Raw genomic sequence first — 18,223 nt, forward strand, 5'->3', positions numbered from 1 at the left:
TGAGCCACACTCAATGCATACAAGCACTTACCCGCCCTCTGGGTGCCCTCCCATTTACACACCTTATGCAGCATCTTACACACGGATGCACCCACACACACACACACCCACCCCTGCCCTGCCTCAGTTCCACTGGTGAAGGATTCGTTAATGAAGGATGACACAGAGATAATAGGCTATCACCTGTGCATAGATTCCACACACACACACTTTCTGTTCTGATTACTGCCTTACCTCCAGTTGCCGCCTGAGTTCCTTGACATGGGCGGAGTCCTGCGACAGGTCTTCCCTCTGGGAGGCGTCGGCCAAAACGTTGACTGTCGTCTCGGCCTCCTGGAGCCATTTGAGGAAAGACTCCAGCTCCCTGAGAGACATCTGCAGGCCCTTCAGTTCACTGTCCAGCTGGGCGTGACGGTCACCCGCCCTGCCAATCAATAACTATGATTAAGATACAGGGACTATACAAAACGCATGACTATGGAGTCAGCGATTCTGGAACAAATGTTGAGCAAATCACTTTTTGTCAAAATCTGCGAATATAGTATTAATACTGTACACAGCCTAGGCTCTTTACACTGGTATGTAAACAAAGGGGGTCATCTGTAGCTAGCAACATGCTCGTTTACTTAGCCTAGGCTATTAACACTAGATTTTTTTTCAGCACAAACAGTATGTACAGGTAGTGGATTGTGGGGAAATGTACTGATTTTACTGACAAGTGATTTTTACAACAAACATTCTCCAGGATCGCTGACTCCATCTTCATGAGTCAATCATGAGTCTAACTACTGAAGCAGTTAGTTCACGCTAAAATACAGCCTCCCATGTGACACATTCAAATGTAGAGGCAAACACGTGAGTTTGTGTTCACCTATTGTTGATGCTGTTCCAGGCGGCGTTGTGTGTATCTGTGACCTCTTTGATCCTCCGGGTGTCGTCAGTAGAGTACTCCCGCAGAAGATGATTGGACAGCTCGTTGAAGGCCACAACGGTAGCTTGGCCTCGGCCCAGGTCTTGGTGGAACGCCTGTAAAGCGATCAACGCAGAGCATTACGGCCTCCACACACATCCTGCGTCTACCTCTGGAGCGCGTCGCGTTACCTTACTGCTGCCTCTCTCGGACTTTTCTCGGACACACATGCAACGTCTCAGCAGCTGCTGCTGCTGCAGCGCTGCTTCTAAAAGCCCTATCTTTCTACATAGAGTTTTCATAGATAATTCCCATTAAAAATAAAGTTCTTTCATGTCATCTATGATGCATATGATTTATATTGAGTCTGGACAGTAATCCGTGCGCCCCATTGCCATTTTTTTTCTTTTTTTTTGCCATATTTTCGCTTGTTGGAAGTTTTATTTTGAAGGGGACACACCAGGAAATGGTGAAACTACAGCGAAAGCTGCCAGTATGAAGTCAATATGACTCTCAGCAGAGTATTTCAAAAATCACTTTACTGATTTATACGGGAGAGAGAGAGGGGTGTGTGGTCGGTGAAGAAGAAGGCCGTAGACACAGATAGAGCAACGGAAAACTGTTGCGCTCATCATGATCTTTTTTATTTCTTCACTATATTGGATCTCTATATGTCATTTATCCAAAAATGAAATGCCAGAACTAATTGAAAATTAGGTTTTAAATCCCTCGGATTTTGATTGCACAATTAAATCGTGAAATAAAGGGATTATTCGCGTATACGACTGAGGGATGTTTTATTTTGAAATAAACACACCGGGTAAACGTGTAACTAGAGTGAATGCTGCTGGTATGACTGTCAGCAGAGTATTTCTCTATCAGTTAAAGCACAGAGACGCGAGAGAGACGCGCTGCTCTCAGAAAAAAAATAGGCGAGCCTCCTGAGGTGAAGGGGAGCGTCGCTGCAGACGTGCCTCCGACGCGCCTCAGCAGTGCGTCTGAGGTTGGATGTGTGCTCGCTCTACGTTGATTTCACAGTCACTGTGACAAAAAGTCAGACGCAGACGCGAGGTAGACGCGCAGTAGAGGTAGGATGTGTGCGGGGGCCGTTAGGATCATCATGACACCGAAAATGTGACGGATATGACTCAACCATTGTGTGTCATTTTGAAGGACACTGTTTTTATAGATATAATTTATTTGCACTGCTCTGCTTTTTATATATTGTTAAGGTTCGTATATGCTTGAGCTAAACAAATAGCTATGCAAAAATAATAATGACCTATTGTCTAAACTTAAAAATCTAATTAAAAACTAACACAGGCACTTAAACACCAACATGTAATATTCTCCTGCTCAGCCAGCTGACATTGTTAATGCAACCTCTACTTAATCAAGCAAGTTACATAAGACCCAGCTGTTATTCATGAGGCCAGATTATTATTTGCAATTTAGCATTAGCAAATAAGTCATCCATATATGACCCCCAAGGCACCTATTATTCTATCCAAAAAGGTACACCAAACCATTTTTAATAGACAATTACTCATCTTTACAGAACAACACAAAGCAGGAGGAGAAAGCTGTGAAACCTGCTGGATTCTGTTAAACTCAGTTGCCCTCTAGTGTTTGCTTCCTGTAATGTGTCAGAAGCAGAATGTGTGTCCAGTTACTCTCGGCCCGAGTCATCATCTCAAATTAAAATGATGGATGATGTGGGTGTGCGAGTGTTATTAAGGCCCAAAGTGAAACTGCAGAGAAGTGATTTACTGTTTCTCACTTTGTAATGACTTAAACAGCTGTGTGAAAGACCTCTCATACTTTATAAAATAGCGTTTGGTTTGGCCTGAGATTCTTCTCTCTCAATTAGCAAGGTGAGCAGACAAAGTCCCTGGAGTGCATTTCTTGTCTTCCGTAAGGACAAGGATACAGAATAACAGTAAATGAACTCGGGAAGAATTGGGAACTAGACACCCAGAGGACAGGGAGGAGAAGTTTAGCAGCGAAAACTTTTCCCCTAACCTTGGTGTCAGCAAGCTGTTTAGTCAGGGGATCTCTGGACTGCTGAAGAAGGTTGTGGAATCGTCCTTCGTGGTGTCCAATCATAGCGTTCACCTCCTTCCTCTGATCCTCCCACTGGTTGCTGTGGCCAATCATGTTGTCCAGCTGCTGGAGCCGCGCCTCCACGCCATGCTGAGTGCTGTCCCACTGGCTGCGTACCCGCTCCACTAGAGAGATAGAGAACAGGTAGAGAGGGAAAACAAGTAATGATGATGATTTACAACAAGACATTGTTAATACAAGTGCTGTTCGATAAAAAACAATCCAAAAACAGGCACATTATTTTAAATACTAAGGGGAAATAAATACGTTGTTACGTTGTTGTTTTTTTGGCTTTCTAGTGTGATCATCCAGCTTTGTACATACGTTTCTCGGTAATGGATGTGCGAACGTCCAGATTGGAGGTCTTGTTTTTGATGTTCTGCGCCAGGGTGAAGATGTCCTCGAGCTGGGGGTGACGCTGTTCCAGGTCACTCTTTGTCACCTGCCAGGACGGGAGCACAACAAGACACAGACACACAGTCAGACATCAGTTTATAGCTCGTAGGATTGAATTTAGCAATTACATTTTTACAACAAAACGTGTTCTATTCGATTATAAAGTGTTGATCCACAACTTCTCTCCCATTTCTCACCTGAAGACGTCCCATAGTGGTCCTGATCTCCTCCGTGTCTCCCACAGTGACAATGTTAGACTTGAGCATCTGCGTGATGAGGAGGAGCCAGTCTGCCAGCTCTGTGGCCGTTTCGTTGAGGTCGGTGGGCGCCACATTGTCCGGTGTGTGTGGGGTTTGGTGGTGGGGGTCCTCACTCATCAGGCTGGCCATCTGCACAGCTGAGGGGACAGGCGACACTGGGAGGGGCCAACAAAATGCGGGTAAGTCAAGGTAAGTAATGTTGACCTATGGACTTTCTTTGAAAGGTAAAATGATGCGATGGACATTATATATGTTAAAGCCCCTGTAAACCCACATCCACAAAATCCTTCTAACTCTTTAATATGGGGTGTTAGTTGCATGATAATAATCATCAGAAAAGTTAGGCATATAACTTTCATAAACTTTACAGAAATTCAGTTTAGATGTGGCGGGCAATGTTCTGGTTCTTTTGACACTGTAAGTATTATAAGTACTTATAACCTCCAATACAAGTACATGTTCAATATATTTGCTGTATATTCATTCCGACACTATTGATGTACAATGAAGATGGCGCTAGTGATACAGAAATGAGAGACATCGTGACTTGTAAATGAGTGCGTTCCTAGATGTCTTTACCAAGCTGCTGGTACTGGACGACTTGCTGGTGCTGCATCCATGGAGAGATGGGTGGCTGGAGAGATTCCCTCAGTCGACCGTCCAGATCTTTCCAATCAGCTGCTAGCTCCTCAACCTTAATCTGTAAAACATGCAACACGTTGTTATCTTTAATAAATTATGGATAACAAAACCAAGCGAGCTACTGATGGATTGGATTTATATAGCGCTTTTCAAGGCACTCAAAGACGCTTTACAGGGTTCCAGGTTCCATTCATTCACACAGAGTCATACTGGTGGTGGTAAACTACCATAGTAGCCACAGCTGCCCTGGGGCAGACTGACGGAAGCGTGGCTGCCATTCAGCGCCTACGGCCCCTCCGACCACCACCTCAAACATACAGCAGTCATACACATTCACACGAGGCAAGGTGGGTGAAGTGTCTTGCCCAAGGACACAACAACCATGACACTGGTGGCAGAGCGGGGATCGAACCGCCAACCCTTGGATAATTGGCCAACCCGCTTAACCACCTGAGCCACGGTTGCCCGGGTTGCTAAGGTTGTGGTGCTCTAAAGCTGGAGTCAGCAATTCTGGAGAAAGTTTGTTGTTAAAGTCTGAGTATCTCCTCATAGCCCGCTACCTGTCCGTACTGTGTGTGCGCTTATAAAAAAGAGCCCGTTTTAATACAAAGCCTAGGCCCCCTTTGTTTACATACTCATTTACAGAGCTTAGACTCTGTATTAACCACATATATATTTCAGCACACAAACCATACTGATAGGTAGTGGATTGTGAGGAGATGTTCAATGACAAAAAGTGATTTTGACATCAAGCTCTCTCCACAATCGCTGACTCCACCTTTAAAATGGTGCAATATGGTATATGTATATGCGATGATTAGCATGATTACCTTTTCATGAGGCGACAGCTGCTGTCGTCTCTGTAGCTCTATAGAGTGAGCCAAAAGGTCCTCCAGGTCCTTCTTCCGGTCCTTCATGGACATCTCCAGAGCCTAAAACATGTAAGAACCCATATAAGGTGCCACAGCTGTGTCTGTGAAAAGGTGGGCGTGTTGTTGTTTTTCTGTGACGTATTCAGACGTTGTACCTGTGCTTGGCCGGGGTTGAGTCCTCGCGTTATGATGGTCTGGTGCGTGACCACCACCCAGTCAGTGAGTCTGTTCATCCTGTCCTGGAACTGGCCATGGCTCTGCAGGTTGACCTCCACCTCCCCCACTTTTTCCAACAACTCGTTGGTCACCTGCATAGGAAAAAGGGATTAGAAAATAAAGGAGTGGAAGGAGAGACATAAAGACAATTGGGAGGACAGGAAATATTGTGACGGAGTGATAAACTAATCGATCTATGTTACGCTCACCTTGCTCCAGTTGAGGTTAATGGCTCTCAGTTTGCCAACATGCAGGTCTCTGCTCTGAGGGTTCACACTTGGACTGGCGAGGATCTGAGGGGCGTGCTTGTTAAGCCATCCGAGACGTTCGTTATTTGAATCCATTTCCTCTGCAAGGGCCTGTGAGGAAAAAAGAACTGACCCTTAATTCCACAGGGATTGATTGATTTGGTGATGTATTAACAAATGAAAGTAAAAAAGGCAAATGGGAATTAAGAATAAAGTGAAGGTACAGCAGTTAAACACAGAGTTGTTCCATGTAGCCTCATACATATGTATCATTCATTGTGCTTTTCCCATTGTGAGTCTGGCTGAGGTGGTTGTCAGGAGGAAGGAAAAGAAGACATAAACATTGAGTGATTGTCATCCCTTCAAAAAAAATGAATTGCTCTAAACAAGACGTGAGAGTTTGGTTCTTAGCGTGTAAGTTTGCTGGGTTTGACAAGTGTTGCTTGTCATTGAGAAAACAAACAAACAGACCATCAGGGATGGACAGTGATTAATAATGACTCTATATGGACTTTGTGCTGACCCGCTGTGTCTTGGTAGGTCTCCTTCCCATCACGGGAAATAATGTAAAAGCAACCCTTCTCACATATGATTTAACTATTGATATTGAGTTTTACTTTATTACCCTCTGAAACCTGACTGTTATGTTTCTTAAAGGTTTATGCGCTTTAACCTACAGACCAAAAAAAAAGACCAATGAATAACACAACATAATCAAAGCTGACCATTGAAAAGAGCTTGATCTAACAAGCTCTGGAGCCAAAATAGAAATCGCTGCGTTTCCCACGAATCACAGCGTCCAGGGCATGTTTTGTGCTTTGCTGTACCTTGAGTTCGTTGAGGTCTCCGTCGGTGGCAGTGACGGGTGAGGAACGGACAGCGTTTTCTGCCTGCTCCAGCCATGCAGCCAGCTCCTCGCGTCTCCTCACCAGGTCTGTCAAGGCCGAGTCCCCTCCAGCCAGCCTGCCCACACACAAACACATACACAGACTTATATGATGTACCCAGATTAGGATCTCCATTCCCCGCAGGTCGCAGGCCTTATCATAAAATTTACATTTAAATAACTCCTACACTCCGATTGACTACATGGATAATGTTAACCTGCCAAACACTGATAAAGAAACATGACTGTTGGTGGTGATGGAAAGGGAACGTTAACTTCTGTGCAGCAGTATACTGTAAAACCAAATGTAACATAGTCAAGAAGACACAGCGATGTGACAACCCACATTTGAACACATATCCTTCATTTTTTATCCATATGTTACTTAACATCCTATCTGTTTTTGAGGAAACCATACCTGCGCTGCCTTTCGAAGACTTGTCGGTTGACGGCTCTCCAACGCAGGCTGATGGTGTCTAGCTTCTCCTCCAGCAGGGACGCGTCAGGGGATGACAGTTGCCCGATTATCTGCTCCCCAGTGCGGGTAAGCCCGACCAGGACAGGCTGCTGGCTGGAAAGACCTTCCTCCAGCTCCTGAAATACATATAAAGGAATTAAGTAAGACAATGCACAAGGGACAGAGGAGGAGGAAAGACACACAAAGAAGGTGGAATTGGGGGATCGATCCAACAGCGTAAGCGATTTCACTCAGGTCCAAATCCCTTTGCTCAAGTCCATTTCTCCAAGAAAATCTCTGATTGACACACTGGCATGAACTGTGGCACATCCAGGTTTTAAGCTGCCAAATCTCCACTTTCTCTAAGAGAGATTTAACTTGCCAAGACAGGCCCGTAAAAGCACGGGTGAGTGATTGTTAAAGGCTGCTAAAAGGTTGGTTCAGCTAATTGATTTCTCAATGCCAGTCCACTTGATCCCTCGTCTCAAGACTACAGAAACGTGTGAAAGAGATAGACGGATGAGGAGTGTAGCTCGAACTTTGCAAATCACACTGATAAAAGGTGTGAATGGTGGAGGTTTGCTGTCAGCGATAATGCAGCGGCTTCAGAGAATTTTAATCCGTCTGGGAAATGAAACCGTGCCTTAGTCATCATACAAAGCGAATTCAGAGGGTCTTTCTCATCTCGTTCTTCAGTTCACTTCTCTCCAGTTCTCGCTCTGCATAATGAGCAGTTAGATATACAGTCTGGTTTGTTATTATTAGGTACAGTAAAGCACAAATTCTTCCCCTTGGGGAAGAAAATGCAATTATCTCCTGGGTTACATTCTCTCCCACCCACCTGCTTGTATATCAAGCTTATTAATGCTGCATCCAGGGAAGGGTTGAGCTTGGAAACAAAAGCATATGGGTTCGTGTGAGTCCATATTTGCCTAATTAGTGTATCAAATGAACTGCCAAGAAATCTTTTTTTAAATGTAATATCAATATGTAAAAATTTCAATTAATGAAAAGTATATATATCCTGTACTTGTGAGACTTAGTCGTCTCTGAGGAGGAGTGACAAATCTGGTTATACATCAAACATATTATTGCTGCATCCAGGGAAGGTTTGAGCTTGTAAACAAAAACATATGGGTTTTTGTGAGTCCATATTTTCCTAATTAATGTTTCAAATGAAATGCAGAGATATCTTTTTTTTAAATGTAATATCAATAAGTAATTAAATAAAATATCCTGTACTTGTGAGACTTAGTTGTCTCTTAGGAGGTGTGAGAAATGCACATGTTACAGTCAGATTTGTAGCAGTCACACACACACACACACACACACACACACACACACACACACACACACACACACACACACACACACACACACACACACACACACACACACACACACACACACACACACACACACACACACACACACACACACACACACACACACACACACACACACACACACACACACCTCCACCTGCTCATTTACCCTCCACTGACCTCTTGGTGTTGCCGTGCAGAATCCAGGTCCAGCTGCCCATCAGGGCCAACACTCTCAGACAGCAGAGACTCTGTGTCAGTCAGCCACTGGCTCAGGTCATTGGAGTCACAGTGGAACTGTCTCCACTCCTCTATGGCACGGTCAAAACTCCTGCAGAGGAACAAACAAATACACACGTCACACTACTCCCATGACCAACAGCAGTTGTAGGGAATATGCACTAATGCCTCAACAAAGGCAGGAGAGCGGAAGAGTGCTGGGAAGTAAACATGGACGTAAACAATGCAGGGTTTAAAATACTGCTTAGTAAAATCGGCTTTGGAAATGTTTCGTGAGGAAGGAAATTATTCAGTTTGTTTTTTAGACCTCAAACTTCAATACAGACAGCTAAAGCCTCAGACAGCTAAAGCCTTATATTGGCTCCGAAAAAACAACCTTAGATAACAACGAGTATGAATTATTTCTCTACACTTACTTTTAAAACCCATAAAGAAGGGATATTTTACCGATCAGTATGAGCAGGAGGAAGGATTAAAGCAAGCAAAACCTCTTTCAATGTTCACCTAGCTATTGACAAAATTGAAAAGGCAGAGTGGGCTAAATATATAAGCGGATGTGAAATTAATCCTGTTTACCCAATGGGAAATTCCGCAGTTTTTGATAAGAAAAGATGGCACAGCTGACCTCCATTAAACACCAGGAACCTTTGACAACACTGGAATGTTCACAGAGACGCGTTTGAATAAATGAGCATAGACCGAGAGGCTGATTACCCAAACTGCCTAATACGAAAAACAGATCTTTGTCGCACTGATGGTCTGCACGCGGGCTATCTCCTCTGACAGCATCGCTTGGAGCACAACCAATATGATCAGAGAGACAAGGTCGGAAAATGAGTTTGGGATGAGCAGTTTTACAAAATATGTACCATTCTTTTTCGTATTAAATGATGCCCAGAGGTTATTTTGATTACAGACGGAATGCTTCAGCATTCGTGTGCTATGTTCAAAATTAGCTTACGAGTTTATTCTAGCATGTGCACATACTGTGCTCAGCAAATGAAGACTGTTTATGCCCAAAGAATTGTGTCGATTATAGTCAAGGTTGCCCAGTGTGTGTGCATGCATGTGCGCGTCAGTGTGTGTGTGTGTGTGTGTGTGTGTGTGTGTGTGTGTGTGTGTGTGTGTGTGTGTGTGTGTGTGTGTGCGTGCGTGCGTGTGTGCATGCAAGCAGGTGAGTGAGTGAATAGGCATGAGATTGTTTATGCCGAAGGAACGGTTTAGATTGTAAATCAAGGTCAATGTGTGTGTAGGATTCTTGATTATGTGCCTTGGTCTATCTCTTTATCCGTTCCTGCTGTCTCCCGACGAGCAGACAGCTGGCATTTAATGTCCCTGCAGCCCTTACCATATATCCTGACACACATTTTAAGCTAAAAATAGCGGTTTGTTTGTCTCTACACAGTCAAGACTGTATCGGTGAAACACTTTGGAAGGATTGAACTATAATTCAACACTTTACTTCTAGTTGAAAAGCTGCCGCAATGAAGGAGCTAATGAGGATCCTAAATAGACAACAGAGGGTTGATGAGTACAGATATAGGGTTTATCTGTTGCACTTGTGTGTGAAGTAGGTGTACACACCCTTTGCGGTGGTTGTACATGCGGTTGATGCGGTCCCACTCTGCGTTGAGCTGTGTGAGGGAGTCTTCGATCTGGGCGACCTCTGCAGGTGAAGCATCCCGCATGGCATCAGGCTGACGCTCGTGGATCCCTGTGATTTGATCTCCTAGACGCTCTAGATTATCTTTGATAGTCTAGAAAAAGATCGATTCAAGATGAAAGAAATTAGGTACAGCGAGGTGACAAATAAAGACTACAAATTAAAACAGTGTCTGAAAAGTTAGTAAGATTGGCGCCAGTGGCATTCACAAAAGAAAATCACATCACTGTAAGTGTAGCAGCTAAGTATCTGAAACAGACTGACTTTAATATTGTGTTGATCACTTTTTAAGAGATTCAACCACGGTTTAATCCAGTTTAATCCTTTATGGTGTATGGTATAACCTTAAATTCCATAAAAAGGTCTCATTAACTTTAACTCCAGATGTGAGGCTTTGGCTGTTAGAATACTTTGTTGTGCAATGCCCATCCCTTATGTGCAGAGCTAGTGTTCATAATTATTCAAAAAAATGTAAATGTCCATTACCTTTCCCTTTTAAACATGTTTCATAACACTTTTTATAATGCCCTGGATTTGCTTTTGTATTGCAGTTTTTATAGACAATTTTTGCAAATTCTTCACAGAAAGAATTTTATCTAACATAGTGGCTTTGGTATGTGAGTAACAACCCACCCTCAGTGTGTCATCCTGGCTAGAAAAGTCTTCGTAGAGCCCCCCGCTGAGCTCGGAGGAGTTCAGAAGCAGCTCGTTGTCTGCCATGGCGAGCAGCACTTTGTTGATGTCTAACAGGTAGTCGGAGGGAGTCAGCGAAGGAGCCATGCTACACTCCGCTGAAGACATTTCCTATGAGGAGCAGGAGACAAACACAAGGCAGACAGAAGTAAGAGAGTAATCATTTTACTGGCTGTATTACATGACAATACAGCATGGTGCAGTATGCTAAATAAATGCTACAGTCTACGTGTACATGCACATGCATGTGTGAATCGCTCACCTCGGCTGAAAACTCTGTTATCTGCTCTGTGAAGGTAATAGAAGAGGACGATTCCACAGAGATATCCATCTGCCTGATCCGTAGCCCCCTCAACTCCTAAATCAGGCAACATTTAACACATAGAACTCACACGTGACAGGTAGCCAATTCTTATACAAAACAAATATATATATTCCCATATAAGCCCTGCTTTAAGAAGACAGAACAGGGTTTTTTTTTTAATGCTTCTCACCCTGTGAGCAGAATATTGGCTCTGCAGCGGGATCAACATAAGTCTCAACTCCTCCCTCTGGGCCTCGTCTTCAGTTTGCAGCAAGAGTTCCTCCCCTCTTCTCAGCAAGTCTTCCATGCCGGCTTTCTCCTCATCCATCTGGTGCAGAGAGACAGAGGGGGTCAAATGAGCAGTTCAGGAGGATGTGATTCCGTTCCAACCTCTTTTTTCTTTATTTTCTTTTTTTTTAAACTACAGCAGTCTGTAAAAGCAACTTAAAGTGAACGATGGCATTGAGCTGTAAGTCGCCTCTCCCCTTACACACAGGAAAAGCTGTTCAGAGTGAAGACGCGTTAAGACACTCCTCAGGAAAATGCTGTTTAAAACACAATAAGAGCTTTCCGACTGGCGCACTGCACTGACCTTGCTTTGGACTGGTCAGGTGTGTTCAGGCAGTGGATTTAACGTCATAAACCTTGATAACACAGATTGAATTCCAAACTTGTTTGGCCTTGAAATGCCAAATCCAATCCTATCTTATCAGGTGGCGGCTTCATGTAGCCTGTAGACCGGCATATGCTTCATAGGAAATCTCGTAAGACTTCAGAACGGGAATAATGGGCAACCTGGGGCAATTTTATATTTGTGTTGTGAAAAATTGCGAGTGATTTTTTAACAGAAGCATTTGACCAAACATATAACAGAGTGGGCATTTTCCTGTCCACAATAGTAACAAAGCAAAAACTACTTTGAAGGACGATGCATTGGGGCCTCTTTAAAAATACAGAAAAGCATACATAGCAGTCTCATAAAATGTGTTCTCAAGACTGGAGGTGGAGATAGATTAAGCTACAGGACAGGCATATGGGAGTATGCTAAAAATATATGAGCTAGAATTTTGGTTGCTAAATCACTTTAAGAAATCACCTCAATTCAGAAATGAAACAGACTTAAAGAAGTCGGCTTTGGGTATTAAGTGGATGAATAAAAAATTGGGGCATATGTGAATAAGACATAATGAATATAACCATAATTATCAACCCTCCTAATTATGAGCACTCAATGAAAACTCAATGAAAATGCTACAAGAAGATGAAATTGAAAGGTGACCTTGTGTACCTTGTCATCATCCAGGATGTTGGCCAAGTCGTGCTGCTGTTGCAGAGCCCTCAGTTGCTCCCGGAGCTCTGCCTCCAGGTCCTTGACCTCACTGAGAAGTGGGGCCTCAGCAGGGCTAGTCTGAGTCTGACTCTCTGCCCGGATCTCCTGGCTGAAAATGACCTGAAGAGAAAGAAGAAAAAACACACCTCAGGCAAGAACAGGAGAAAAAAATGTAATTAATCCTCTGTGGTATAATTTGTGATCATACACAGATTCCAAAATAACCATTTGTAGATGTTACAGTGCAGTTTGGATAAAATTAATCGTTGTCACTGGCAAAGTAGTTTGTTTCGAGATGTGATTTAGTCCCCCTCACAGCTAGTGCCACGGTGGTTTGTACCTTCTGAGGTGTCTGCTGGTTCATATCAACACCACTGGACTCCAGACAGCTTATCATCTGAAACACAAGGAACAGATGGAATGACGTAAACAGACTACACCAGGTGCTTTATATCTGACAGACTGAACTTAAAAAAAAAAAAAAAAAAAAAAAAAAAATCCACAATGAATCCACATAATTATAAATGACAGACACACAAATACAGTTTGTGCTTTTGTACCTGTGCAGTTCTGATGTGTTGGGAGACCTTGTCGAAGTTGCAGTTGAGGTCAGCCAGTTTGGGTTCCACCACATCTCGACAGGCGGGCCCCCTGCTGGTCATCAGAATGATGGCCTGATCCCTCACGTTGTCCACACGCAGGCCAATGTCCTCCAGCTCCTCTAGCATGCTCTGAGAACACACCAAGGAATAGCTGCGGTTATTCATTTGTCACATCAGTTTTTTTCTTTCCGCTATCAGTCACTCTCTCTCTCTCTCTCTCAGACTGGATGGCAGCGTAGCCTTGGTTCTGACCAAAGAGTTTAGCACAGCACGTACTGATCAAGGTTTTAAGGCACAGACACCAGCTAATATTCAGAGGAAACCTTCAGATATTGTGGTGGGAGGAAGGGAAGGGTTAAGAACTTTATATAACTACAAGATAAAGGAATTTGACACTACTGTAAAATGCTCAGCTTCTCCTTTTTTTCATACTTCAACAAACATCTTTATTGGCCATAAAGACGTCGTCTTCATCATTTTTTTTATTTCATTCTGTGACGCATGGTGGAGTTTGGGAATTATAATAAAGAACTACACAAAAATGGCCTTAAACGTTCTAAATGTGTCCTAATGGGTTTGCCTCTAAAAAATTGAGCATAAAAAGTTTCTGCTCAAACAGTGGAAAATCTAAAAGGGCCATTTATTATCCCAATCTCTCTATTAGAAAAAGGCAACAGGAGGGAGTTTTTCTTCATCGACTCCAGTAAAATGTAACGGGCAGTAACTTCCATGAAGTGAATCTAAAATACTAGACTATGGACTCCCTCTGCCTCACCTTGACCACCTTTTCCCTCTCTGTCGGAGCAATCCGCTCTGTCTCATCCAGGTGGATCTGGGTCTGGTAGAGCCAGGTGCTGATGTGAGCCAAGTTCTCATCGAAAATTTCCACCTCATTCTGGTGACTCTGCACACATACAACAAAAAATGTGTTTCCATTAAGAAATAAAAACATTCATCACTGTCAAAAGGTCCCCTTGTGTTTTCCCCATTTTCTACTTAATCTAAAACAAAGACTATTCGCTGATTCTCCAAGTTTTCCACAACATCTTTATGACTTGCTGCCGTGTGCAAAACAAGACAAAACCCTTGTATTTAGTTTGAATGGTAAATATGTTTTATTGAAGAGGTTTTTTGTACGTCCTTAATTCGAAGTAGCAGTACTTGAAGTTGACCTTGGTAGCTACTGCAATCACTCGACTAACACAGCATAATGAGGGAATGTTTTCATTGAGTTCTAAATCTTTTAAAAGAAATAACCTTGTAATGACATGTGATATGTCCCAGGTTGGGAAAAACAACTTTCTTAAATCATACGTAAAGGCCAAAGTCATTTAAATAATTCTAACTACCAGGAAAAATTGCAAAAAGTCAAAGGGCGCAAGTAAAAGTCTTTGTCTACGCACATTACTATGAAAGATTAAAGCAGGTAGGAGATATACTTACTCAAGTGAATATAAAATAAAGAACGCAGCAACTCTTTATTTATTATGCCTTACTGTACAAAATATTTGCACTCACCAGCACAGCACTCAGCCAGTCCTCGGTCCAGGTGCGGACGCGGCCCCAGGCGTCATTGAGGCCACAGAGTTTGTCCTCCAACTCCACCTCACTGCCCTCCACCAAGGTCTGCAGACCAGCGCTCGTCTCCGTCAGGCTGGACAGCTCCCCCTTACGACGCTCAGACTCCTTCAGCAGGCCCTGTTGGAGTCAGGGACACACACACACACACACACAAAACACTTATATAAAGTGCAATAAACAGTATATTTAACAGATGCAATGACCTTCATGTTTCAATAATGTATTGCTACATCAGCTATGCTGTTGTGAGGATTTATTGTAGAGCAGACACACACACACACACACACACACACACACACACACACACACACACACACACACACACACACACACACACACACACACACACACACACACACACACACACACACACACACACACACACACACACACACACACACACACACACACACACACACACACACACACACACACACACACCAAAAAGAATAGCCTGCCTTTACATCCAAAAACCCAAGATTGAATATTGAGCTTCTTATACATTTTAAGACTTTTTTTTAAAAGTGTTTTACTTTCTACATACTTCAGAACATACTGCAGTGCTGGCTGAGGAATAAGTGTGAAGCTGTGGATCATTTCAAATTCACACTCTTTAAGTTTGAATACTGAATGTAAAGTCATAAGGGGGGCCTACTCAGTGTTTTGGATCTTTAAAAAGTCTGTCCTTTTCAATTAGAGTAATTGGGTTCTCATAGAGAGAGGGGTCGTCCATGACATGACAACATCCATACAATTCTCAGCACATTAGCTCCACATAAAAAAGGTGGATTGATTGGATTCAATCAATGCTGTTTAACACTCAAACATTCCTAACAGTCCTGCTTCTCTTTTCATATCGCTGATACAGTTAATCTCCAATGGTAAGACAGAGAGAGACTGGTGTCTTCAGGAACATTCCACTGTCCCTGTGCGCCACCTGCTGGCTAGGGATCAGAAGCACTTATTTTGCTGCTGCTGATATGATTTGATTAAAAGTACGAATGAAAGGTTACTCACATTAGCCCATGCAATCTCAGCATCAATGTCAGCTGGCATGTCTCCACAGCTGTTCTTCTGCTGGAGCTCAGCCTCGTTAGTGGTCAGCCACTCCTGCAGGGCGGCGCTCTCCTTCTGGAACTTTTGAGACAGAGACAAAGCTTTTTCCAGGTCCTGCTTTCCCTCCGTTACCTGGAAAGAGAGGGGATAGAAAAAGAAGAAAAAAAGGTGTTTTAAACTGGTTTCAGAGATATTGAATGTTACCTATGATTCAACATGAGTTGCATTATGTTGTTCAGTTCACAAAAATACATTACCTGTGCTCCCAGGTCATTGTAGAGCAGTTTGAGAGCCGTGAGCTGTTCGTCCATGGCCTTTGGGTTCTCTGTCTGCTGTTTCTGCACAATCTGTCGACCAGTCTTTATCACCGTCTCCACCTCCAGCTTCACCTCACTCAGCAACTTGTATAGTTTCTATGAATACAAAATACAAAGTGAATATTAGCTTTTGAGTGGGGTTGAGATGGACTTTTTATCTTTGTGTTAGTATATAAATAGTTAGCTAGGCTGACATATTTGTATATGTATCCTTAGATAATGTACACCTTGTTGAATATTTGTTAAGTGCACACAGAACAGTTCATTCATTCATTGTATTTCTCTCACCATGCAAGCGCTGAGGTGGGGCTGGATTTTTTCGGGGTCCACATCACTGACATCCAGAACGTGCAGCTCGGCCTTGGCACCATCCAGGACCCTCTTACAGTCCAACATGCGCTGCTCAAAGTTTGCCGGTTTCTGGAATAGTTGGAATTTTGTGGTGATCTCCCTCAGTTTCCTCTGCAAGGAGTAATCGTGGTTAGGAAAGCCATACATCTGTATCACACACAACACAGATAGCAAACACACAGTTCCCTGACCATTCTGCATTGATTTAGTTTAATTTTTTTCACAGTTTTTAGGGTGAAAAACAATTATCTGATCAAATCTGATAGAAATCTGGCATGATCATCAGAAAAGCCCTTAATAATTCTCCACTGAAGGAGGATCAGTTATATAGTATTCATAGTAGTAACGCATGTGGCATGATGATGGTGGCAAAAAGGAGTAACCAGTCCCTGCAGTTCCTGGTGTTCCCCAGCAGGAGTCAGTGTTACCTGTAGTTGGTCCAGCATGGTCCCACCTCGAGCAGCTTTGCCGTCAGCGGTGGGGGGAGGCAAGTTGGCCACGTTCTTCTTTTTCATCTCCTCCATTGTCACCTCGTGGGTTGCGATCTCTGCCCCGATGGTCTAAAGGAAAAGTAGATTTTTTTATTTTTTTTAAATGACTGTGTTCATGCATTCATTAGGTCTTCTCAGAGTGTGTATGTACATGTAACACCCTGTGTAATACAATGATTTGCGATTCTGGAGCAGGCTCCATGTCAAAATCACTTTTTGTCAAATTCTGTGTGCATATCTCCTCCAGTCCGTATTGTGAAAAAAATCTGGTGTGAATACAAAGCCTAGGCTCTGTAAATTGGTATGTAAACGAAGGGTATGTAAATAAAGGGAGTCCAACCTAGCTAGCAACATGCCAGTTTACAGAGCCTAGGCTGTGTATTATCACTTGATTTTTTTTGTCACCGTACACAGTGACATACTGTACACAGTGACATACCGTACACAGTGACATACCGTACACAGTGACATACAGGTTGTGGATCATGAAGAGATATTCTCTGATTTTGACTTGAAGTGATTTTGACAACAAGCGTTCTTCAGAATCTCTGACTCCGCCTTTAAGGGTGAGACTTCAGAAGCAATGATTCAGCTACCTCGAGCGCCAGGTTCTGGCCTTGTCTCCTCTGGGTGTGAGAGGGCCCGTTGTGCACATGTGTACCGTACCTGTGCCTCCTGTGGGAGCTGGAAGGCGTCAAGGCGGTCAGTGAGGTAGGAGGTGAGCGTGTGGTCCAGCTGGTTGAGAGACTCCTGCAGTGTTTGGAGCGCCTGCTCGCTCTCCTTCAGAGACTGCAGCTGCTGCTCAAGGCTGATCTGCCTGTTCACTGCCTGGAGGAACATCAAGGGTTTGAATGGTTCACAGTCAAGGAGCTCAAGGGGAAAGTTCATGAAACTGTTCATGAAACTGTTCAGGAAAACAGACTGAAGATGGAATATTCAATGGTCAACAATCTTACACAGGAATGTTAAGTATTTTGACGTGATAGTGCAAAGTGAGTACTAAAGTGAGTACTAAATGCTTTTTAATATACTGTGCAAAATGAAAATGCAAACGTTGTGCTTAAATGGGTATGGTAAAATGGTAAAATACAATGGAAATACATTTATTTTATACAATTTTATTAACAAATGTGGTATAATTGTCAATATATATCTCGATAATTTTCAATATAAATCTCGATACAGTGATTTCAGCTTTCTGTGTAGCTTACGGAAATTTTTGGAGGAAGTTAGATAAAATGAAAACAAATAAATGCTGGTAAATGAGAAAATCAAACCTA

At 43.1% G+C, this 18,223-nt stretch overlaps 1 protein-coding gene across 3 annotated transcripts in view; it reads right to left on the bottom strand.

Annotated features, from left to right (window-relative positions):
* utrn (utrophin) overlaps positions 1-18,223 on the bottom strand; it is a 183,038-nt gene that overhangs the window by 116,203 nt on the left and 48,612 nt on the right. For all 3 annotated transcript variants that reach the window (XM_080047942.1, XM_080047940.1, XM_080047941.1), the window contains exons 30-55: positions 17,610-17,771; positions 16,881-17,012; positions 16,390-16,563; positions 16,042-16,197; positions 15,746-15,916; positions 14,666-14,845; positions 13,923-14,051; positions 13,106-13,276; positions 12,886-12,942; positions 12,504-12,665; positions 11,406-11,543; positions 11,174-11,269; positions 10,852-11,022; positions 10,140-10,312; positions 8,496-8,646; positions 6,952-7,127; positions 6,475-6,610; positions 5,609-5,758; positions 5,339-5,491; positions 5,142-5,243; positions 4,249-4,369; positions 3,607-3,824; positions 3,338-3,455; positions 2,933-3,138; positions 872-1,026; positions 235-424 (exon numbers count right to left, since the gene is read on the bottom strand). In XM_080047942.1, coding sequence (XP_079904068.1) covers positions 235-424; positions 872-1,026; positions 2,933-3,138; positions 3,338-3,455; positions 3,607-3,824; positions 4,249-4,369; positions 5,142-5,243; positions 5,339-5,491; positions 5,609-5,758; positions 6,475-6,610; positions 6,952-7,127; positions 8,496-8,646; positions 10,140-10,312; positions 10,852-11,022; positions 11,174-11,269; positions 11,406-11,543; positions 12,504-12,665; positions 12,886-12,942; positions 13,106-13,276; positions 13,923-14,051; positions 14,666-14,845; positions 15,746-15,916; positions 16,042-16,197; positions 16,390-16,563; positions 16,881-17,012; positions 17,610-17,771 — 3,948 coding nt within the window. The remainder of the gene's footprint in view (positions 1-234; positions 425-871; positions 1,027-2,932; positions 3,139-3,337; positions 3,456-3,606; positions 3,825-4,248; positions 4,370-5,141; positions 5,244-5,338; positions 5,492-5,608; positions 5,759-6,474; positions 6,611-6,951; positions 7,128-8,495; positions 8,647-10,139; positions 10,313-10,851; positions 11,023-11,173; positions 11,270-11,405; positions 11,544-12,503; positions 12,666-12,885; positions 12,943-13,105; positions 13,277-13,922; positions 14,052-14,665; positions 14,846-15,745; positions 15,917-16,041; positions 16,198-16,389; positions 16,564-16,880; positions 17,013-17,609; positions 17,772-18,223) is intronic.

Source organism: Ammodytes marinus, assembly GCF_949987685.1.
Source record: "Ammodytes marinus genome assembly, chromosome: 19".
Classification (NCBI taxonomy): domain Eukaryota; kingdom Metazoa; phylum Chordata; class Actinopteri; order Uranoscopiformes; family Ammodytidae; genus Ammodytes; species Ammodytes marinus.